General features: G+C 37.6%; 1 protein-coding gene across 2 annotated transcripts in view; it reads right to left on the bottom strand.

Moving 5' to 3' along the window:
* The window catches only part of Slc26a7 (solute carrier family 26 member 7), a 109,332-nt gene that overhangs the window by 3,628 nt on the left and 79,891 nt on the right, over positions 1 to 25,813 (bottom strand). For both annotated transcript variants that reach the window (XM_028779819.1, XM_028779812.1), the window contains 7 exons: positions 24,992 to 25,069; positions 23,934 to 24,029; positions 15,759 to 15,865; positions 14,331 to 14,397; positions 10,931 to 11,065; positions 7,741 to 7,789; positions 1,461 to 1,561 (listed from right to left, as the gene is read on the bottom strand). In XM_028779819.1, coding sequence (XP_028635652.1) covers positions 1,461 to 1,561; positions 7,741 to 7,789; positions 10,931 to 11,065; positions 14,331 to 14,397; positions 15,759 to 15,865; positions 23,934 to 24,029; positions 24,992 to 25,069 — 633 coding nt within the window. The remainder of the gene's footprint in view (positions 1 to 1,460; positions 1,562 to 7,740; positions 7,790 to 10,930; positions 11,066 to 14,330; positions 14,398 to 15,758; positions 15,866 to 23,933; positions 24,030 to 24,991; positions 25,070 to 25,813) is intronic.

Genomic DNA, 25,813 nt, shown 5'->3' on the forward strand with positions numbered 1-25,813 from the left:
AGGAAAGGAAAGGAAAGGAAAGGAAAGGAAAGGAAAGGAAAGGAAAGACAGACTTTAGCTCCAGGCACGGAACTAGTATTTGGTTGATGTGTGAATACAAAAGTTTTCTATCCTTAAAGCCTACATGCTTAACACAAATTCTAGTGTAGCCATGAGGCAATAAACGATGTAGTAATAAAGAGAAAAAAATGAAAACAGGTACAACATTACCAGCTTTGTATGTACAGAAAAAATAATATACCAAGTGCAAGTATAGTTTTCCTGCCAATTTAAAAAGACATCGATTGTCTTAATCTAGCATGTAGAACTTTTAATCCTTTATTATGATTCAGGTAGAAAACAAAAACAACCACCTCCGTTTGTTGGCATGCCTCCGTGCCTGGATTGCTTTATTCCCCATAACTATCAGCCTTCAATCCTAAACTAAAGGGCAGCAGCTCCCGTATCTTCCTCTTCACCAATTCTAAGGTGTGTTTTCAAACATATAGAGAGGGCAACTAATAGTTTCAGCTAAAAATTTAAAAGTAATTCAACAACAGCATCTTTATACTTACAAACTTTGATTTGCACCATCCATTTATTTTCTAAATACCTTCTATTCTTAAAATCATTACCATAAAGGAACTACCAAGATGAAAACAAGTGGGCTGATTCCCCAGCATGCTGCAGGCCTGGGACAGATCCAGCATAATTCCCAGACTTCCTTAGGAGCACTTTCCCTCCATGCCCTACCATTCCCATCCTCCTGGACAGAGCTACTCAGTATGTCCTTACAGTTCTGGAATGTGAAAGGTGGAAACTTTCAAAGTAAATTTACGATACAAATGAAGAGATAGAAAATATATGGGATCTCAGTCAATCTAAATTCAATCAACCCATTTTTTTCTGATTATTTATATATTTACTTGGGGGATTGAAACCAAGGTTTTGATTGCTAGTCAGTGCTCTGCTACTTAACCAGAGCCCCGGAGTTAGGAAAACTCTTTATAAAAAAAAAAAAAATAAATCAGGTAGAATGAAAGAAAAAGAAGGAACTCCTCTTATGAGCTGAGTGTCCATTACAAAGTATTCCCAGCCATAGCATGAGGTGGGGTGAATGCAGCAGCCTCGGTGGGTGAGGTAGGCAGAGGTGGACTTCAGGGAAAATTAGCTGGGTGATACAGCTAGCACCCCAAGAGGCTTTTCTCCATTCTAGAAGCACTGAACATTCACTTCCTGGCAGATAGTATGCCCAATAATGCTCACATCTCAATCTTGCCACTTCTCCAACTTTGACCCCCTATTCTCCATGCCTAGAATCCTGATAGAGTGTTTTGAAACAAACCCACTGTAGCAAAGCATAGAATTCTATGTCTTTTGTTGGAAAGGGCTTTAAGACTCTGTAGCTGAGGCAGCTGAGAAATACTTCTCCCAACTGAAGAGTGGTAAGGCATCAGGCCTGACCCAGGCCGAACAGATACCTCAACAAGCGTAGAGACTCCTGTGTAGTCGAAAAAGGTCAAACCACTGCAATTCAGGACCAAAGAACACTTCTCACTGGGGCAGGGCTGGGAAGCTTCTTCTGCAGGAGACACAGAAACTCTAGTTAGAATGAGCAGATTTCTGAGGCTGACTTGGCTGAACAGTAGCAAAGAAACAGTATCCTCGAGTCTAATGGTAATTCTGCACATTTTCAGTTTTAAAATGTAGTTAGTTACCAATTTATTATTATTTATTATTTATTATTATTATTATTATTATTATTATTAGACTAGCTGGAGAAATTTAAAAGAGTCTGAAAGGATATCTACCAAGGTAACTCTAAGCACAGTATAGATATTCTGGTTGCTGTGCTATCCACATCAACTGCTTCTTTTGCTAGTAGGTCCAGAGACCTGTTTTGGGATGTCTGAAGCTCATGTACTTCAGTTTATACATGGCAGCAAAAGTCCCATGTTTGGGAATAGCCCACAGCATTGGAGGCAATCGGTGTTAACATTAATTTTCAGTTATGTCATAGTAAATCTGCATGCATAAAGCCCCAGGATCATCACTAGTCCTACAAAAAACAATCACAGCCAACTGAGCAACACTAACCTGTTGTATATGTTTCCTATGAAAATCCTTTAAACATATTGGTTTTAGAAAATAAAATTGTAACTATTTTCTTTAAAGTAATTGTAAGTTAGAAACAACTCATAGGGGTATGCATCTTCCCAACTCCACTCTTAGTGATTGGACATGGTAGAAATATTTACACCTTAGACATAGGCAAGTTTTACAACTCCATATACCCTGTTCCAAAAATTGGTAAAGAGTTACCAGGACATTCACTGCCTAAAGGTGGGTACTTTTATTATCCAATAGCCTTGATTTACGTGAATTACTAAAGCATGGAAATAGTTGGTGTTTAGAACTTAAGATGACAGTGACGACAGAATTGGTGTGAAAATTGTTTCACTTGTATTCATGTGTTTAGTACTGTTCTGAGAAAAATGACATTAAACAAGTATTTAAAATTGAGTAACAACATACAACTTTTGCTAAAAAATTGTCTTCAGAAAAATTAAACGTTTAACTCTAAAAATAGATAACTAATGAATGATAAAGTTCTTTGGTATCTCAATGCCTTCTTTACATTTTTTTCTTTACTCTTTGGGTTATGATATAATTGCATCATTTCCCCCTTCTGTTACTTCTTACAAGCCTGCATACATACCCCTTCTCGTTCTCTTTCAAATTCATGGCTTCTTTTTTCCTTAATTGTTATCATATATAATCCTAAATATAACCTACTCAGTCTATATAAAGTTACTTGTATGTATATGTCTTCATTCTTTGCAAAAAAGTACAATAGTGATATTTATAAATAAGAGTTTATAACAATAAACTATAATCTAAAGTAAACTGACTTAGAAAACATGTCAATATGTCAATTTTCCTCAAAAATCTATTTTTTATCTACAAGCCACAGGCATCATTTTAGGGCTTTCAATACATAGCCAGAGTAAGGGGTTTACACAATCATGATACATTTGTTTCCTGATGTCAAATTAAACCTTAGAATGGTTTATGAAGCCAGTGTTCTAGTTAGACACTACTATAATTTTATTGAAATTCTGAACTTAAAAGTACTACAATGAAAACAATCTATGTGTTGATTAATAGAGAGATTGCTGAAAATTCTGTCTAAATGACTAAAAGTATTATTGAGATAATTTTAAGAAAGTTTATTTTCTTTCTTCAACCCTGTCATATCTGTTTCACTGTTACACCGTTTTCTACATCCTTGCTATTGTCTTGTAATACATAATACATGTTGTTATAGATTCAATCTATAGATTGAATTATATATTGTTACAGAGTCAATCTGTGCCCTTGTCTATTTCATCTTTTATTTTTATACATAATTTTTCTTTTTGCCTTTCTTCTCATCAAATGTGCATATTTTCAGGCCGTTCAAAACAAAACACCCATCCTTATATTTGTGGATAATTATTAATGTAAGCTATTTCAAATAAATTAGTTCATACCACCTTGTTTAACCAAAAATAAAATCCTAATGGTGAAGTTTCTGATCCACTCAAATGAAAATTTAAATACAATGGGCACTTCTGAAATCTTCCAAATATAAAAATAATTTTCTTTTACCCATATCTTCTCTGCCCTGTCATTGCACTCATTCATGGATAAAACCTTGTGTTCCAAGCTTCTAAGTAAATCAACTAGCACACTACAAATCACGTCATCCTAGATAAGAGAATGCATAGCTAATAGCCTGCCTTAAGCAAATGAGGTAAGCCTGGAGCATGTGCAAAGGAGACGACTAATCTATCCCCACAGGGTATGTGGTAAATGATGGGCTTTATCTACAAAATACAACGTTTCAGAAAGACATTAACCATCAGGTGTGGGTGGGCAATTAAACCCAGACTGTGGAAGACAGATCTTTCCTGTGGAATATTCATTAACTCTCTTAATTAAAAAATATTCATAGTTGCATAATTTAGGAGTACTTTCCATTTACTTCAAACGACTCCTGACAGTCTGTGAGTCACTTGTAATTTTAAAAAGTATTTTCTATTGGTATCAATTAACTATTGAGAAACAGAATTATCTCTCGAATTTAAAGGAATAAAGGGAGAAGAAACACTTCGAACAAAACACAGTATTCTCTTTGGAAAAGCATGTTCTTATTGAATATTTCATTCACCAGTCTGGTCTTTTACTAATTCCAACAGTCAGTTAGTCCAGATGTGCTGTATATTTAAGAACCCTGTTAGCGAAAACAAGTGCAGGGGTGAATAGTGACCACGGTGCCTGCCTTCAACAGACTTTCAATCAAATGGAGAATGGTTAGCATAGCTAGTAACTTGAGAGATTATAAAGCTGGAGAAGGTATACAGACAGAGCTAAGGAAGAGTCAGAAACAGAACAATGCCCTTCTACACACACAGGCAAACACTTCCAAAGTCTGCCTCCGCATCCTCAGTACTTGTGAATATGTTACTTTACAGGGCAACAAGAACGTTGCATATTTGATTAAATTCAGGATGTTAGTATGGGAAGATTATCCCAGACTATCCAAGTATCTGTGGATTCAGAGTCAGAGAAGATGTGATGAAGAAGAGACCAGTGAGAGACCTGAAAATGCCTCTTCTGGCTTGACTATTAAAGTGAGCATGAGCCAGGGGACACAGACGGACCAAGTTGGAAAGGGGTGGGGATTTTCTTGTAAAGCCTCGAAAAGGAACATATTCTAACCATAACTCCAGTGCTCATGAGACTCACTCCAAACTTCTGTCGCTGCCGTGTAATCTAACAAGTGTGTGCTGCTTTAAGCCACTGAGCTTAAGATAATTACAACAGCAGTGATACAAGTTTATACACTTGAAGCTTTTTTTTTTTTTTAACTTGGGGGCTAAGAGTAGGGAAAGGATTTCAGAAGGATGGAAGCCTGCTGAAACTTTGGAGTTCATAACATCAGAAGCCAGTTCTACTTCCATAAATAATGATGTATGTTACCTCTTACTATCCTGAGGATAAAGTAGATCTTAAAAGAGTATGTGTAATATTTGCAAGGTGAATAATGACATGAAAAGGGCATGAATGAAAAGAAGGAAGAGTTATGTGAGCTGAGACACAGAGGGAACATGGATGCTGTCTTAAGGGGGACAGACAGGTGCTAGAAGACCGCATAGCAGGTTCACCATGGCAAACAGCTCTCTACAGGGCTCTGTTAGCATTATCATCAGATGACCTAAAATATTAAACATACTTCTAGAAGATATCTTCACAAGTTAAACAATTATGGTTCTAATTTTAAAAAATGCTGTGGCTTCCATCTTCTGATTTTTTTTTGGTGTTTGTTTGTTTGTTTGTTTGTTTCCAGTGTAGCCTTGGCTATGCTAGAAGTCACTCTGTAGACCAGGCTGGCTTTAAACTCAGAGATCCATCCACCTCTCCCTACTGAGTAGTGGGATTTAGGGCATGTACAGCTACTGTCTGGCATTCATATTCTAATGTATGTAAGGAATCTTATGGGGTTGTTTATTCTGTTGTGTGCTAACTAGGCATCTGAAAAGGCTGTTGAAGAAAGGAGATTTTTTGACTTTTGTCTCCTTTCCTACTGCTTTTCTTGATTGATGTCTCACCTTGGTTGGGTCACTTGGGTTCTACTCTGTATCCCTTACATCTGCTGAATGTCTCCTAGGTGGCTACATATCACATTGAACTTCCTATCCTCATAATCAAATACAAATTCCTTTATAAAGACACCCCTGGATCCTGTTGTCTCCTGTTTGAAAGTTTTAAGCTATAGCATCATTATTTGAACTCATAACAACATCAATAAAACAGTCTTAAAGTCATATTGACTCATTTTGAATGTGACTAAGGACAGAGGGTCACAAGAAGTGATACAATGGTTGTGAAACCAGGAAGAGGTTTTAGTGATGAAACTGGGATGAAGACCAGAGAAGGCTGAGAAAACTAGGAGCATAATAGCGTGACTAAATAAGGTTGGGCAGGAGAAGAGGAGGGAAAATAATCTGATGATGATTAAGGATAAATTGGAGTATCTGAAGAAGTGAGACAAGGAAGGTAGTGCGTGAAATAGATAAGATTTTATCAGTACCCATATATTTTATGCGCATTTCCCTAATAATCTACCCTTTTCTCTATTTTCTACTATGATTTCTTCTTATGATACAATATAATTACAAGGAGTATTTACTAGTTTCCAAAGACAATGAGACTCTAGGATTATATTCATGCCCTAAACTTTCTTCTATCAAAAGCTTACAGTTTAGGGGCTGAAGAGATGTCTTAGTGATGAAGAGCCTGTCCTGTTCTTACACAGGGCCTGAGTCTAATTCCCAGCACCCATTAAAGGGTGGCTCACAACTGTCTATCAGTCCAGGTATAGCAAGGGAGCCAATAGTCTCTTCTGGCCTTTGTAGGTATCAGTATTCATGTGTACATGCCCCCACGCCCAACCTCCCCACACACATGCATAAAACTAAAAAATAAGATGAATAAATTTTTACCAATTACTTACATATTAATTTCATATTGGCAAGTAAATCTGCATGCAAGTCCCAGTGTGTGTTCACTAGAGACACAGCCTGAGTCAGACCTCAAGTCATGTTTGTGAATCTTGCCCACATCCACTACAGCAGAGTTTTAAAATTTCCTCCCTTGTTCTTTTTCTCTCTCACCAACTAATGATATTTAAATCATATAATGTACAATTATATATCAACCACTTAGGAATTTAGTCCTCTGGATAGATATGCTTTGGATTTCATTAATTCTGCCCTTTATCATCACACTGTTACACTGCTGTACAGTGTCACTCCTGCTGCACAGTTGTGTATTAGCGATGCTGCACTCCTGCTGCACACTTATGCATCAGTGCTGTTCCACTCCTACTGCACATTTGTGCATCAGCGCTGTTCCACTCCTACTGCACATTTGTGCATCAGTGCTGTCCCACTCCTACTGTACAGTTATGCATTGGTGCTGCTACAATCCTGTTGCACAGTAATGCATCAGTGCTGTTCCACTTCTGCTGCACAGTTATGCATCAGTGCTGCTGCACTCCTGCTGCACAGTTGTGGATTAGTGCTGCTGTACTCCTGCTGCGCAGTTGTGCACTGGTATTCCACCCTACTGCAGTTAACCGTCACTGTGTCTCCCTGTTTCTGTATATTGAAAGAAAGCCAATCTAACTCATGCTTTTACAGGAGGATAAACTTTCAGAGAATAAACACTTGGACATTATTTCAAGGATGTATCATTAAAACATTGTTGCTGTTACCTGGCATTTATCCTAGAAAAGCATGAGCCTGTTATTAGTTTAGTTGGGTTAAGTAAAAATCTAAAATATCCATGAGATAATATTTGGGGGGAAGATTGATTTATGTGAAGATTAGAGTTCAGACATTTGATTTAAGGAGGAGGAAAAGAAGATAAACAGAAGGAAGAACAGGAGGAGTGGGAGGCAAAAGAAAAGGTGGAAGAAGATAAGGGAGAGTAACAATAGAAGGGAGAAGGACCAAGTGGACGAGTAAGAAGAAAGAAGGGAGCAGAGAGAGAGAGAGAGAGAGGTAAAAATAAGGAGAAGGGAGAGTAAACGGGGATTGGAAGAGGTGGGAGATGGAGAAAGGGATTCTCCACAGAAAACGCTAAAGAGAGAGGGGTCAACAGGGAGAAGAAGGGAGAAGGGGTGTTTATCCTCTGGTGTAAAAGAAAACTCACCATTGCAGTTGCCATTGGACAGGGAACTGAGCAAGGTGTTCTGTTCACACTGAAATAAAAATAAATGTAAAGAATGAAAATGCTGTGGAACAATATAGCCACCAATGAAAAAGTCGCACATTCCTTTCTCCGTGAAGAATAACAATTAGCGCCGCCAAAAGTTTCAATCCAGGAGTGTTTCAGATGCTGTATGCAGTGTAGTAGGAAATGAAGACCCAAGGTGGGCTGGAAGAGAGTATACATTTATTTGTAGATACTTTACTAACTGAGTCAGATGTTAGAACACTTTCTGAAAGACTCAACTTGTTTTGAACCGAGGTCAAAAATTATTTCATACACATTAGCCCCATGAAAACACTCAAGAAACATTTATCACATGCTAGATGTCAGAGAGTGAAAACAAAGTGGTTCTGTATCATAGTTCTGCTTCTCTAACAGCGATGCCTCAGAGACACCATGCTATCTGTTTATCAATAAATGTTCTCTGTTTTTTTTTAATCTTTTCTTGGTTAATGATAAGGACAATGCATATTTTTCAGGGTTTATCCCATATCCAAGTCTTGAAGATATTAACAATTGAATCTTCAGAAGCATTCTGTGAGGTTACTAATCTTGGGTTCCATTATGAGGGAGGCAAAGATTAGAAAGGTAGAAAATCAGGCCAAAGCCACAAAGCTGTGGACATCTCAGTCTGGAATCAGCCAATGCCTTTTCAGGTTTCCACTCTCAATCACTGCTTGGACAGCTTCTCTTGAGTGTTCCTCTTTAAGGCGGGGAAGGGAATCATTTCCCCTATGTGTTGCCCTGTGGTACAGATCACAGATTTCTAACAGATTATTTCTTGCATTTCCAAAATTCAATCTTTCTTTTATTCGGTGTTCAGATAATGACACTTCACTGTGTGGCTGTATCACAGGGACTGGGCCTCAGCAGATGGATTTTTCCTTTCCCCTCTTACTTTCTCTGAAATCTCCTGTGCAGAAGAATTTTAAATAATTTATCTAGATTCTCTAGTTTTAGGAGGTGAATTATAGCTTCTGCGATCTCTAATATTTGGCCTGAACAAAGTGACTTTCTTCCACAGTATAGCATAGAAAGGATTTTAAAAATTAGATGAACTTAGGGAATCAATATTACCATCAGTGGTAATCAGTCTTGTTTGTATTATATACCTTGGGTGGGATATAGGACTTTGCCCCTAGAGTTTTCCTTTCTCATGATCATAACCCTAGTCTTACTATACAAAACACTAAATAAATTCTAATGCAAAAGCATTCTATAAAGTACCTGGACAGTCTTGATCAAAATCTCCAAAACCTTTAAAACAAAAAAGAATTTGGGAAACTGTCATAGACAAGAAGATCATAAAGAAGCATGACAGTTAAATACAATGTGACACACGAGCTAGAATCTTGGAACTTTTGCCCCTCACTAAATAAATAAATAAATAAATAAGCTCCTAGTCAAAATTATGAAGACAGAATAAAACATAGATGAATTTGTTAGCTGTAGCTGGCACACAATGCATTAACATCTTGAAGGGCTATGAGGTATACAGAACCTACCCTATCTTCTTAGTTTTTTCATAAATCAAAACTGTAAAAAAAACTGAAGTTATTTTTTAAAATATATTTTGTCCTAAGAAAGTCCCAACTATAGTCCCATTGTGTCACACTGGAGAGTGTAAGACCCCTCCAGCTGAAAACATGACTTTACAAAAGTCTGATTTGAAGAAAGAGACAGGAGTCAGTATCAGGAACACAGGTTCATTTTAGGCAGTCTTGGATTACACTGCACTGCACAGTTTTAGGTGGAAGCTATTAAATTAGACAAATTTCTTATGGGTTCATGAGATTATTTAAAGTGACATCATTTTTCATAATACTGCTTTGCATGGTGATTGTGAGCTAACACCAGTCTACAAAAACTACGACAACTGTGCCTTGCTATATAGAATATAAGGCTCTGGGAAATAAATAGGCACAGTATCGACTTGAACAACTAAATATAGAAGTGAATTTCCAATCTGAAAACACTGGCTGTGCTCCTCAACATTCCATTGGAAAGTGAAAACCTAAAGGCACAGAGGCAGCACACACTCACAACCTGCAGGGTCCCAAAGGTTATCATCTGTAAAGAACTTACACTCCTTTATAGTCTGATGGCATCATCTTACAAATAATTACAGGAAGGGGAACTTCACACCTTCATTTTCAACTATGACCATGAAAATTATGTATTTGCTCCTATGTGGGGATAAGGGGCAAAGGTCATAGACAGATCAGGATGAGAACTCTGGACAGAATCATTTCCTGAGACCAGAAACAAGAGGCCTAAGGTCTCCCATACATGAGTAACTAAGAGATACATGTTCAAGGATATATGAGAAACTATCCGGAGAGTCAAGGAAAGTCTCATGAGAAAGTCAGTGAACCTAACAAACCTCATTAGCTAAGACTGCACAGAACAAAGGCAGTGTCAACACTATTCTAAGTGTTTTGCAGATTTTAACTCTTTGAATCCTCATTGTTACAAATGAACACCCTGAAAATGCAGGCTCAACTAAATTCCCACAGCTGGTGAATGGCTCGGGACTTGAGGGCTCAAGGGCAAATTATACATTCACACTGGCTCATTCTGGTGCACATTTGACTCAGTGCCTCTGATCACTGAGATTTCTTACAGAAATAAAGAAAGCTGAATGTGAGTGGGGTCGTGGTGCACATCTACAATCCAAACACTTGGGAGAATGGGGCTGGAAGAGTGGGGCAAAAAGGTCATAGACTGCAGAGGGAGACCTTGTCTCAAATAAAAACTAAGGATAAGTTAGGAAAGGAATAAAAGGAAGAGAAAGAGGAAGGGAGGGGCAATGTTAATTGTATAAAAATGTTATAATAATAATGTTATTAGCAACTGTTTATGCTTCTATGAAGTTGTTTATCATATTCCATATTCTGAAGAACAAGAGAATCACATATTTATTTGAGGCCCATGATGAACAAATTTCTTAAACAATATTAAATATTGTCCTATTCACAGATTATATTGTAAATGAATAGGCAAACATACAATATTAAAGTTTTTCTGAAGAACAGGTCTATAAAAACATCTACATCTTGTGGTTGTTTACCTGTGGATATTTTTAGTGATATTTTCAGTATTACACTCATTATGAAGCTGGTAGTCCTACCTTGACATCATCAAGTGGTTGGCTGCTGTCATTTTCCTTTAGGATGATTTTCATCAGATCAGCACTAAATTTCTTTGCATTCAGGAAAACAAGTGGGTTGTTTATTGAGATGATTTTTATCTGTTGTGAGGTTTCCTTTTAAAGGGGGAAAAAAGGAAAAGATTTAGAACTCTGAAGTCAGAAAAAATAAGACAAACAAACAATCAAACAAACTAGAAAAAAAAAGCAAACTAGAAAAAGAAACTATACCTGATCAAACTAAATTCTATGAGTCAACAAACATACCACTCAATTGTGGATTGCTATCTCTTAACTAACATATTTGTTATTGTAATTTATTTGTAAGTCTTAATGGAATACCTCACATATCAAGGAATACATGGTTAATATTGAGAAATATTAGTATTAAAACAAATCCACAGCTTTTGAGGAAGTGTCTCTTATTTCTATTCAATGGTCCAAGGGAGTTACTAGCCTACACTATCTATTCTCCACAAAGTGCATCTTTTAATTCAGCCTATCAATTGAAATGAACTTAATTGTTATTTGGCAATGGTGTGGATCAAACCCAGAGCCTCTCATACGCTAGGCAAGTGCTCTGCTACTGAATACATCCTTAAATATTCATCAGTTCAATAAAACTGAACATGTGTCTCCAAGTGTCAACTATCATCTCTTTATACAACACTGATGCAAGCTCACCTCTAGGTAAAGTATAACTTTCCAAATAACTGGCAGTCCTAATTGAAAGTAAGCCATACGAGACAAGATTGAAACACAGGTTTACCTGGGAAGCCCTGGATTACACTGCATTGCTCAATTGTAGGATGGGGAAAGGGAGAAGAAACGGTTTTGACACGAAATCTATCGATTTTACCCATCTGTTCAGATATTATTGACAACACTTAATATTATTCAACCAAAACCCTCTTTTCTGTGACTCTGGGATGGGTATCTGATTAAGAAGATGGTCAATCCTGTGGAATGGTAACTCCTTACCAACCAAGCAAGGTATTACTCCTTCAGGCTTTTATATTCCCATGAAAGAAGAGATGCAGAGAATAGCCATGCATGCAGGCAGAAGAAATAAAGAATTAGGTGCATAAATATGGATAATTCAGAGACCTTACTGTTTGCTCAGTTTTTTAAATAAATGTTTAAAATATATTTCAGAGTCTCTAAAATTATGAAGATACTACAACTCTAGAAAGCGAGGGTATTGCAACAACAAAAAAAATACAAGGTAGCAAAAAGATTGAGATGTCAAAATCACTTTTAATCTAAAGGAAACCACACAGAAACTGAAATGTTTAGTTCTGTCATATATAGTCATCAGGTTTGATTGTTCCAGTAGTTGTAAGATGAAAAACTAAATCTTTATTAAAGAATAAAGATTCATGTTGCTGCAACTAAATAATTCTCAGCAGAATTAAGTTTGTTGCAAAACACACATTCTGAGTTAGAATGGCCATTTTGCACAAAGAGGAAGGGGAAATGGGGATAGCACCATTTTAAGTTAGATAAAATTTTCATTCAACATTGTATATGCAAATGACATTTAATCTTATTCACATCTCTTATTCTTATGGAAAATATTAGGAAACTACTAAGATGCAACTTTTTTAAAAAACTGGGATTTTTATGAGCAAAAGTTATTACTTTTGAAGGGACAGAGAAAGAGAATTTTTTAGCATTTGTATCTGTCCTACAAATTCTTCATTCACTCTAAACTATATTCGTCCCAAGAAGGCAAGGATTATGCAGTTTGCTCACCAGTGATCTTTAGAAGTAAAATTCATCAATCTAAGATTATATTCTGTCTCAAAGATGAAGATGTCAGTGGGGGATAACGGGGATATAAGTTAAATTCCATGGGAAAACTATGAAAGGAAGGGAAAGGCTGGCTTGGTTGAAAACTTGAGCCTGGGACAGCTTCCAAGGCTTTGAACCAAACAGCCCTCTGTGAAGCAAATCTCTTATTAAAAGAACAAACCATTCTCCTGGGTGTCACAGAAAGACTCCTGACGTTACTTCCTGTTTTCAGGCTACCTGGAAAGACCTTGACATTGGTCCTTTTGGAAGGAGGCCAGTTCTCTGTGTTCTGAGGGGAATCATAAGGTAATGAAGGAAGTGAATACGAGAGTAAAGGAGAAAATGTTAACCAAACATTTATCAAGCAGGTTCAGAGTGAGGGCAACCTTTACAAACGGGATAAAATGATTCAAGTGAACACTTCAGCTATTAGTTTTCTTTTCCCACTTTAAACGTTTTATGGGTTTTTTTAGAACAAGAAACTAAAAGTGCCCATTCCTCCCTAGTGGGCTCTACAGCTAAAGCTGGTACACAGCTAAAGGCAAAAATCCTTGGCTAAACTCAATGGGCCAGAAAATAAAAGAAAAAGACAACAATATGGGAAAGGAGCCAGGCATAGCCCTTTAATCCCAATACTGCGCAGGTTGAGGCAGGCGAATCTCTGTAAGCTCAAGGCCAGCCTGGCCTACAAATTGAGTTCCAGGACAGCCAGAGCTGTTACACAGAGAAACCTTGTCTCTAAAAATTAAAATATTTTTTTTTAAAACAAAGAAGGAAAGAAGGAAGGAAGAAAAAAGAAGAAAAAAACAAAATGGGGACAAGGAGTAGAGTGAAGCAAGGGGTGATTTCCTAGAGTTAAGAGGGAGGTACAAGAGGGTGGGGTAAAAGCAATTCTGTATGAAATTGTCAAAGAACACCTTTAAATTTTAAAAAATAATAGGGCTTAAACAGCACCCTTATACAGGAGCAAGGCAAGGCAGTTTATGTAAATTGCCTTTTAATGAAAGTTCTCTGTTTTCAATAATTCCATGATTATTGGCATTCTAGATAGAACCTTGGACTTAATGACTTTCAGCTAATAATTCAGTCTCACTGTGTTTTCAAGTAACATTTTGAAAATTCTTTGAAAATTTCATACGTGCATACATATGATCTTATTCACCACCCCAACACTGATTAGGTCATGAAAATGGCAGTGCATGAATGACTTTTGTTTTATTTTTTTCTTTATTCACTAATTTTTGGTATCATTTAAGGAATAAAAAAGATACCAATTTGGCTAATTTTATGCAATTTATTGATGGAAAAGAAGTTCTCAAATGCCTGAAGTAATCTCTGCTGTAAGTCAACCGTGGGCTGAAATTCTATGAACCATGGTATGATTTAATTAGAAACCTGAATTCAGGGAGGTTTTCTTTTTCTTTACTAATGTATTACATGTCCACTGCACACCGCCAAGTGTGACATGCACACTTATACCACTAGAATAATGTCAAATAGCATGATTTATTGAATTTTATGACCCTTCAAAACTGTCTGGTCCACAAATGTTAATACTTGCACAAAGAGAAAAGGAAGTTAGACTTACGTCATGCATTTCTGTCTTCACCTTCAATTCCATCTCTTTCATGTCCGTTATGCTTAAAGTCTTTGCCCTACATGTAAGGCAGATTAAAGTTACAAGTCATTTTCTGATCACTATATTAAGAGAGAAGAATCAAAAGCAGCGGGTTGTCTTACATTAAAAATTTAAAAATAATGTGGTTTATCCTCTATGGAGATTTGTCTATAAGATATTGGTAAATCTGTATTTTCTGAGGATATTCTGAAATGGAGAATAACAACACAGGTATCTAACTAGAAATGAATAAATAGAATGTATCTTATTTAAGTCCCCAGAATCCAAAAGCTCCAAGCTGTAAGAGTTACACTGATTGATAAAAATTATAAAGTGAGAAAGGGCTAAAGATGATATGAGGTCTTATAAAATGTTATGAGAAGAGTGGAAGGAAGGAACTCAATGGTGAAGGAGGAAGAGGAGGAGGAGCAGGAGGAGGAGGAGGAGGAGCAGGAGCAGGAGGAGGAGCAGGAGCAGGAGCAGGAGCACAACAACAACAAGAAGACAGTCATCTGTATTTGAAGGTCCTATACAGGTGGAAGTATATTTTCTATTTACTTTTTAAAGGTATAGGCTCAGATTATTTCATAAATCATTGCAGGAGACTCTTGAGAATGGAGTATGACAAGTAGTAGATGAACTCTGGGAATGCAGCAAAGGATTGAAAATAGATGAGCGAGTTACTGATGCTCAGCCAAAAGACATAGCAATAAAGCGCTCCTCAGCTTCTAGAACGTGAAGACGGTCGTTTAATTTCCTAAACCACAATTACTGGTGCAAGTTTACACCTTATTGAATACTATACCCTTTAACTTGTTTTTAAATGCTATAATAAAGCATATGACCAAGAGATTTACTTATTTTATCAGATGTTATGAAATTTGTTATAGATTGATTTTCAATGGCCCTTGAATGCCCACATATTGAAAGCTTGGTTGCCAACGTATACTGCTAATGGAAGGCAGTAGAACGGTTATAATAGAAGGCAATTAGATCACTGAAAGTGTATCCTTGAAGGTGACATTGGCACCACAACCTGTCTCTCTGCTTTCCAGGCACATAGAAACAAGCATATTTATTCCACTGTATATTTCTGTCATAGATGCACTGGGCCACTACAGGCCCAAAGCAACCTCCAAATCACAGGCAAAATAAAATTGTTCCTTTAAGTTGATTTATCCCAGTGATTTGTTATGATTTTGATAGTTCTCTTTATTATGGCCAATATTAGTCTATATCACATGTAGATAAAGTATTTTGTCATTTGCTTTTCTGTTTCCTCACTACAAGTAAAACATGAAATTATAGAACTATATAAATTGTCTGAAAATAAAAAATAATTATAATACTATGTGTTTTGCTGTGGACTAAATACAGGGTATTAAAATAAAGCCTTACCTTGGGAAGCGTCCCAACACGATAGCTATGGTGCAGACAACACCAAACAACAGTCCCACATTGGCAGCGAAGCATATTGTAAAAATGTAAGTACTGATCCATACGCCCTAGAGACACAGGAAAAGAAATGTGGCTGCTTCTTTCTCATTTTTTTCACAACTGTAAAACCCTCACAATTGTATTCAACACCACTCCAGTGAACAAATCTCTGAAATTTTACTTGCATATTTATTTTCTCTTTCCACTGTCTCTCTGTTTGTTTCCCATCACAATGAGCTGAGTACCTCATAAATGGAAGCGTATTAGAGCTGGTTCTCTTCTTTCTCCATGTGGGTTTCAGAAATCAAATTCATGTCATCAGGTTTGACAGAAAGTGTGTTTACCCATTAAGGCATCTCACCAGCCCAAGAATACATTCTGTAACGTGAAGAGAAACCCAGAAACCCAGAAGCAAACCAGGGTTCCATCAGCCTTCAACAATACAAGTGGGAAGGTTCATTCCTTTACCTGTAAGTATTGTCAACCATTATTCAAGCCCCAAGTACTAGACTTCAGATAGGCAAATAGTTGGCTGCTACTTATGTGCTCAAAAATATGTCAGAATTTCCAATTATTTCTTATTGAACATAATGATATGACAAGCAACTATTTGCAGGTTCTTGTCACTCTCAACAGGTTTCTATTTGCTATGATTACTGTGCAAATAACCGATACAGTTTGTTACTATTCTCAAAGCTCAATATTAAACTAATAGAGTAAAACAACACTGATTTACATCAACTCCTAGAAAGGTCATTATTCATAAAAGTCCACTTCCTATACAAGCTAAAACATCAAGGCTAACTTAGTTCGTAGAAGGACTTCAAAGACTTTTAGAAAGAAAGTTCTCTTTTAATTGTAATTTTACCTTTTTAAGTATGCCCATCATTTGAAATTATAATCTCAACAAGATTTCATAATATAAAGCTGGTATTTCTAAGTTTAGTGATGAACATAGCTTCAACAGCGAAAAATATTTATGAAACCAAGAAAGGTTATATGTCTAAACACAAAACCTTACATTTATAAAATACTAGACTAAGAGTTATTTTCAAATTATTTTTCCCAAATAACCTATACCATTTGCCTATGCCTGCAATGCTAGCTTGTTTTCTTTCTGTTTCAATGTTTTAAAATACTTTCAAAAAACCATAATTTCATGTTATCTACAAGTGAGATTGAAACCCCACTCTGTAACTTAAAAATAGCATAAAACTTTGGTGACAGCTGTATCACACACCTTCCTCCTAAGGCTGAGAGATTACCTCAGAGGGGGTGGAAGGATTGTAAAACCCAGAGGCATCAGATGACTACAACAAAATTGTTTTCTGGGTAGAACAAGGCAACTGCATTTACAAACTAGATCATTTGCATCAGTCTATACGAGACGTGTGCAAGCTTAAACTAGACAAACAGCCATGCAACAACACGCCACCTCTAACTGAGGAATTTGGGGCAATTCTTAGCTCGTAGGAGTGGGAGAATCAGTTTTCTTCAAGGGTATAACCTCTGGTAGGTTAACCACACTTTAGGAGATTGTTTGACTCATACAACATTTAAGAAGCCTCACAAATTGAACTACATAAGCTAAAAAAAAAAAAAAAAAAAAAAACAGCATGAAGCCGGGCCCAGTGAGTAGAGAGTGAGGGAGGGGTGGATCCAGGAGGAGTTGGAGGCAGGGTGTGAAACAATCAAAATACATTGTATGGAATTCTTGGTAAAAAGAAACGCAAAATATTTGCTTAGAAAGGAAAAGGGAAATCTTGAGAAAATGGATATACAGAAACTCGTTCCTTCCTTAAACAAGTCTGAAGAAAGTACCTCTAGAGTGGATTTGTTTTAGACTTGAAACGATTTTCTTGGGTCTCATCCACACAAAACTGGTTTAACACAAGCTGTTTTGAAAAGCTAAGCCCTTGGAAGCAAATGGAGGGGTTGTTATCTGGAAAATCTCTGCTTTATATGATTTTATCAGGAGGCCATCCTAGCCTGCCACCCCATAGGTTGGGACACAGTTGTTCTCTTTAATTCAGATGAACTGGCTGTCATTTTAGCCTTTATTTCTATACACTGTATCTTTCCTCACTAATCTATAACATTATGTTTAATCATATACAAAATAGAGTTGCAAGTTTTTTATTCTAACTTAAACTTCCATAATGATTCTGAGCTCTACCTATCCTCTGGTGCTGAGCCTGCCTGAGTGCGGCAGAACAGTACCTCATCAGAGTATTGAGTCCTGCTCCTCGCAACAAATCTCCATAATTACCGAAGGACTCAGGGATTTTAGGATCTTGTCACTTAAAAAAAAAAAGAAAGCACATAGCCTAGAGGCCAGAATTCATTAGACCGGCCAAACAATTGCAGTACCATCTGGCTCTATATTATTTAATTTAAGTTTTGTGACAATTTCAGACATGAGCACTATATATACATCAGTTCTGTCCTCTTCCCCTTCCATCTGCCTATGTCTTCCTACTCCCTTTCAAATTCATGACCTCTACTTCCTCTTTAATTATTGTGGTTTTGTATGTGCATATAACTAGAGCCTCCCAAGTCCACTTAGTGTTCATATGTATACAGGTTTAAGGCTGGTGGCTGAGGGTTGGATAACCAATGAAGTTGTATATCCCTGGAGACCAGTTCTCTCTCTCTTGACAGCCATTAATTATCCATTGATATTCATCTAGGTACATGGCCTTATGAGAATCCCCTATGTTGGTATATTGACTGGTGCTGGCATGGGCACATCTTGTTTATGCAACCATATTTTTGAGATTTCATATATGAAGCTTCCTATCATAATGAGAACACTATCTACCAGCATGCATTCTGGTCCTCTGACTCCTACAATATTTCCATCCTCTCTTCAACACTTTTTCCTGAGCCTTAGGTGTGCAAGTTGTCTTGTAAATATATTAACTGATGTTAGGCGCCTTTCCCTATCATTGTTTCCCATATTTTGACCAGTTGTGGGTTTCTAGAAGGGTCTTCGTCTGCTACAGTAAAAGCTTTTTTATAAAAGATTTATTTGTATGTATATGAGTACACTGTAGGTGCATTCAGACACACCAGAAGAAGGCATCTAGATCCTATTACAGATGGTTGTGAACTACCATGTGGTTGCTAGGAATTGAACTCAAAGAGTAGCCAGTGCTGTTAACCACTGAACCATCTCTCCAGCCCCCAGTAAAAGCTATTTTGATGGGGGCCGGGGGGTGTGACAATTTTACTTATCTGTGTGTGTAGGTATTTAGGATACAATTTTATTTATTTAGGAAAATGGTAGTAGTAGGTTCTCTTCTAGGATCCACGACCTCACTATCCACAGGCAGTTGGTTGGGTTTACACTACCATATATGACCTTCTGATGAGTGGGTCTTAAGTCCAATTAGATGGCTAATGGTTACCTCTGTTATAAGTGCCATTATTGTACCTTTAAGGACATCTTGCCATGATGGTCATTCCTGCGGTTCATAGGTTTTAGACCTGGTGATTCTATTGATTGCTTTTCTCCCCAGCAACTTGTATAGTACCTTTGGATACTATGAGTAAGTCCTACAGAGAAGGCTTCCAATTTAGTTTCACCCCACTTCCTCCAAGAGCTATATCTGAAGTGTGTGGAATATTTACCAATAGAGCCTTATTTGCAAGTTCTGGGAGACAACCAAGTACAATAGCAAGAAACTACATTATTTTCGGAGTCTTTTGGAGCCTCCTGACCAACAAGTCAAAGAGAGGTTTCCCATGCCTGGCATAGGGTTTTTGTTTGGTAGTCTATGGCCCTTGAGGAAAGCATTATCCAGCATCCTTCATGTTAATTTACTACTTCATCTACCTACCTTTATCTTCTGAGCTAGCCCACAATTCTAAGCTCCTTCCCTCTTTTCTCTCTACATCCCCTCCCCTCTTCCCAATCATATCCCCACTGGTCTTTCTCATGTTGCTCTTTATAGCACTTATGTCCTGCTTTCTCTGTCTAGAGCACCCCAACATGGTCTTGTTTTACTTTCTGGGAAGTTCTATGGTTACTCCAGGTTATATAGTCATATCTAAAAAAAAAATAAAAAAACAAAAAACAAAGCAAAACAAAACAATAGCTCTACACGTGTAGCATCATCCTGTATAAGGTCATGCTCTGCAAGTGATTAGTATTTCCTGTGGTGACTTTATAGCTAGAATCATCAAATGTGATGTAATAATAAATTAGTGAACAACCCCATTAGTTTGAATAAGTCCCAGCAGTGTTCTGTAACAATTCCTGCTATAAAGGCCCAAATATCATTACATATCACAGATATCAGGAATTATAAGCTCTTATCCTTCCCACTCTTTCTGAATGAATTGTTTGGTATTCACAACCCCAAAGCACAGGTTAATCTCCTAGCTGCCTGAAATACAGGAGGCATTTGTTCTTTGTTCCTTAAAGGCAATGAGTCAAGGGAAAACACTTCAGCAGCTACTGAATTACTTCACCTGCCCTTGACCTGTATTTTGCTATCTGGTGGGATGATAGATCTGTACCATTAAAATTACATAGCACTGATCAGCTTCTGAACTCGGCTCTAAACCTGTGAGTAAAATTCTTATTTAGAATCCTATTTTCTAAATTCTTTACTGGAAATTTTCATATGCAACTCTTGTTAGCATTTTGTCTAAGCTCTGCCCCACAGTTAACTGGCAACAGCTAAATGTGCTGTTATACTACTCACTATAAAAGAGGCTGTTGACCCCCTCTGGTCTCTCTTGCTCTTGCCTTCTTGTTCCCGTCCTCTTGCCGCACCCCCTCCATGTGCTCATGGTCAGCCTCTACTACTCTACTCTTTGTGTCTCTCTCTCTCTCTCTCTCTCTCTCTCTCTCTCTCTCTCTCTCTCTTTCTCCCTCTTTCTCTGCCTTCCTCTGTCTCTACTATCCTCTCAATTCCCCCACTATGCCCTGAATAAACTCTATTCTATACTATACTGTCATGTGATGTGGCTGGTCCCTCAGGGGGAATAAGGAAGGGATGCCTCAGCATGGGCCCTCAGAGGCATCCCCTTCCCCCACACCTGACTACACTTCCACCAAACATATTCCTTCTCTCTTTACCTTTTTATGAAACACAACTCTAAAACTGTTAAGAAAAAAAAAAAGAATAAGAAACTTCTGTTTTTTTAAAGTGATGACTTCTAATAAAATTTTTGAACTTTATACCTTAAAGTCAGTGGTTTTAAACCTTCTTAATGTTGTGACCCTTTCTTTAGTCACCTCAGGTTATGGTGACTCCCAACCATAAAATTATTTTGCTAAACTTGTGAATTGTATTATAAATATTTTGGAAATAAAGGTTTGCCAAAGGAATTGTAACCCACAGGTTGAGAACTAATGTTTTAATTTATTATACACACACACAAACACACACACAGAGAGAGAGAGAGAGAGAGAGAGAGAGAGAGAGCGCAAAAAGATGGTGAAACAGCTAAGAAATGTGTATATACACACACACACACACACACACACACATATATATATATATATATACATATATATATATATATGGGGCTAATTAGATGGCTCAGTGATTAACAACACTGGCTCCTTTTCTAGAGGACCCAGGTTCAATTCTCAGCACCCACATAGCAGCTTATAACTGTTTCTAATCTGAAACCTTCTTCTGAGCTCAGTTGGCAATAAGCACACAGGTGGTACACAGACATGCATGCACTCAAAACACCCATAACATAAAATAAACTTTAAAAATAACATTTAAAAAGATATATATCAATTCACTCCAGCCATAGTACATGATTAGTAACACGATGCCCACTGACTGAGTATGTCTGCTACACCCATGCCTCCTTTTGTAGCCTACTCTGTGTCTTCATGTAATGACTCCTAAGTCCAGATTTTCAAGATCAATCCCAATCACTTCACAAGTGATTTCCTATTTCATTTTTTATACATTTTCTTTATTAGGTATGGGGGAGGGCACAGTGCACGTGTGGACGTTAGAGGACAACTAGTGAAAGGCAGTTCTTTCTTCCCACCATGTGGGTTCTGGGGATTGAAGTCAAGTCATCAGGCTTGGCACAGCAGGTGACTACCTTCTGAGCCACCCTGCTAGCCCAAAATTTCAAGCTCTTAAGGCATTTTTAAAATTGTTTAGAAAAACTCTTTCGAATTTAACATGCCCGAATACATACCTATCAGACCTGTCTCCAGGTCCCTTCCTTCTCCCCTGTGTTTCCTCAGTTGTAAAACTAAGGTTCACAAACATGCTCCAGTCAGAGATCTTGTAACGGTAGCTCACTGTTTGCTCTTTCAGCTCCCTGTCCAATCTCTTCCGAATACCCCGCAATCGTTAATAAAGAACACTGAAAACCACATCCTCCCTCAGTCCACTGAGAACACTCTAGCTCACACTTTATTTTCCCTTTCTATTTTATCTAACAGCCTCCTGCTTAGGGGCCTGCTTTCATAATTAGCATTGTAAACTTCTTTCAGTCCCTCTCTAAGTATAGATTTGCATATTGAGTTTAGATCATACATGACATGCATTCGTACTCTATGTTACCATCTTAAAATAAAGCATAAGTGTAATATAAAATGAATCTATGAAAGAGAAAAGCATCTGAAAAAATAAATAAATGTGACTTTAAAACCCTAACTCTAAGTAAGATATAGATCTGCCAACTACTCAGGAATCTGGATAGTAATCAGGGAAGACACTGGAATCCCATGACGTAGTCTCAGTTTTCAATCAATTGTAGTCTGCCAAGGGTATCAGAATCTTGAAAGACATTAAAATAACTGTTGATAAGAATGTGTAGGGAAAAGAGCTTTTAAGTTTGCTGGCTGAGGCTGGGTCACCAGAGAAGCAGCAAGGAGTCCAGTAGAAGCACACTTGATGTTCAGACTTCATGGTAACTGCATGGCTGTTTGTGCCACTCCAACTTTTCCCCAACTACAGAAAGCCTACAAGTGTGTTGAGCACTTTGTGGTGGTTGTGATGAAATACTAGAGGAAAACAACCCAAACCAGAAAAAAACTTTGTTATCATGGCTTCAAGGGCTTCAAGCCATGGTGGTGCTAAGGGCATGGCAAAGCAAATCACTTCACGTCATGGTGGCAGGAAAATTGAGCCAAAATGACTAATAATGGCTTTTTCTCTAGCCATGGGGACCCATTCCACATCCAGTGCAGGGCTTTACATCTTAGTTCATCCTCTCTTAAAAGGGCATGACAGACACACCCCAAGTTATCCTTTACTCAGCTCCAGGTTTTTCAGAGGTGAGTGACTCAGGAGCAAGCATGTGCATCTTTTGAAAAAGGCCCCTGGTGAACAATACAGTTGTCTCTGTGCCTTTCCCTGAATAAATGGTGTCAAGAAGGTCAAGTCATTATCAACTGCTCTTTGCATCCCTCATCCACTCAGCCTTGTGCTGTGGTAAAAGTCACAGAAACAACATAAGGAAAGGAAGCACCAGCATCTGCCCAAGCGCTTCCTTAGCACAAAGGTTCAAAAGAGGAAACTTAGGACATGGTGTTTCAATAGGAAAAGTGCAGTCTAGAGCAGAACAGAGGCCACTCGTGAGATTCTTCATTCACCCTGGAGATACCGAAGATTTGGGAATGCTTTACACAGACTAGAATGTAAGTGCACTAAAAATCTCTGCTAGACAAAACACACTTTCTCATTGTTTATTGTTACTTAATCTCTCCTGTTCCCAGAGATATCTTTTTAATGTAATTCTCCCAATGGTCTAATCTATTTAAAAGACAAGTTGTGAGAGGTTTTGGCACTAATGTGGACACCACTGAGAGCCCACTGTGTGTCTATGTATCAAACATTTAATGCTGGATTTTCATGCATATAAAACACCATCATATCTCTCGATGAGCTCTGCCTTCAAAATCAATCCATAATTTAAACTGGGCATCCTCAATCCACTCAAATTGAAATCCTTTAAACTACATATTCATCAACATAAGACAAAATTCTGTGTTTATGCCTTCATTCAAACTGTGAAGATACAACTGGCTGTACACAAGTCTCAACTGGTTAAGCGTATTTCCTGCCAATGAAAGTATTAGAGTATATTTGGTAGCATGTGCTTAAGCCAAAGAAGAAAATATCTGGTCAGACTGCTACGTACCCAATCGATTTTATCCACATTCCAGTATTTTTTTAAATCCCGGAACTGTATTAACATCCCCTTCAGTCCCACAACAATAATACTTGCAAGAACGCACTGTAAAGGAAGAATAAGTTATGAAAAGAGCAAGATAAACATTTTCATCTGAATTTAAAAGCACCAAGGTATTGTTGGTTGTTTTTTAAAGTATTTTGTTGAAAAAAGCTGTCATGAATTAAAGTAATATTTGTTTAAAATTAATTTATTTTGCACTTTAGGGAAACACAATCAATTTTAGCAAATCACAGGGCAACACTGATTCAAGTCTGAAAGAACAGAAAAGAAAGAGAAAGAAAGTAAATTGTGAGGCTGAACACTGAAGACCGAACATCCTTTTCATTAGGATCACTGTATTTTATTTGAAATGTGTTTGTTACAGAAATTATGCATTCAACTTATATATTTCAATAGCTTTCCTGATATTAGGTACCTCATTTCATAGATACCTATACCCTTGAGAAATTAACTGGAGTACTAGGCAATCATCTTTTGAAAAGAATGACTCTCCCTTGGAAAGTTAGGAATCAGAGAACCAGAGGGTAAGACCAGGATGGTAGCTGGGGTCGTGGGAAGCCCTGGTTATAAAGGGGCAGGGGAAGCACAGGCATTTAGTGCTAAGTCCCACTCCATAAGTCACTTGTACATGCTGTGACAATGGATTTTGTGCTCTATTCCCTTTCTCCAACCCACACTTTCTGCAAAATTCTTTGAGAGCCTCTTTTTTCTTTGCTGGGGATCAAAACAAAGAATCCAGTCATGCTTAGCTGACACTTTACCATGGAGTTACATCCTAGTCCCCCAAACATACTTTTCATGCGAGTATTTCTAGTTCCCCCTGATGAGCCAGAAGACTGTCACCATTTCCTTCCCTTTCTTCCCCATCATTCCCTATACTCAATATACACAAACCTAAAATGATTTTTAGATTTAGGGTTATTGAATTTATTGTCCCAGGGTATTTTATGTGCAATAATTTTGATTAAAAGTCAAGAAGTATATCATAAAAAGCACGACTATACCATGGGCAGCCAGTACAGCAAAGGTCCTATTGCATAGATGACGATAAGGACGAGAATGCAAGATATTAGACAAGCCACCTGTAAAACACAAGACAGACAAAAGAGAAAGCCTTAAACTCTCTTATTATTTCAAAGCTACAGGACTAGGGGCAAGAAACAAAATGTTGGCATATCACTGTTAAATTGCATGACCTGTCCTTAGCTGTGTTTTTCAGTGAAGGGATACCAAATGTAACAGTGGATAAACTGGTACAATCAAATGAAGTCAATGATGAGACAATTACAAACGCACATATGTACACACACACACATGCACTAACACACACAAATAAGGCACCATTTCTTTGTACAACACGTTGAAGCAAAGGCTGGTTGCAAGTGAGAGTGAAACTTCACTGGAAAGTTCTATAGCCTGACTCCACTCCTCAAGTCCCAGAGGGCCAAAGTGGATAACAAGGGGAGAATTTGCAGCCCAGGGTTTTTCTCTGCTGTTGATGTATTTGTACCAAAGCTCACCAACCTCAGAAGTTCCTCACAAGGAACTCTTGGATAGGGTAGCAGGCACAATTTCTCTGCCAGTACAAGAGACTTAATTTTACTAATCCTGGGAAGTCTTTAATGTGATATTCTTTCCCACTGAGCCTGCTGACAAACCACCTGACTTCCACAGCAATGACAGAGAACCTGATTTCACAGAAGCAGAAGTCTGACTCCTTAAAAACATTTGGCCAAATTCACAGATTCTCACATATACCCAAAATATCACTATGAAGAATTCAAAGGGAATCTTGGTGCATTGGAATGGCTTGAATTTAAATACAT

Source organism: Grammomys surdaster, unplaced genomic scaffold (genome assembly GCF_004785775.1).
Source record: "Grammomys surdaster isolate TR1022 unplaced genomic scaffold, NIH_TR_1.0 97, whole genome shotgun sequence".
Classification (NCBI taxonomy): domain Eukaryota; kingdom Metazoa; phylum Chordata; class Mammalia; order Rodentia; family Muridae; genus Grammomys; species Grammomys surdaster.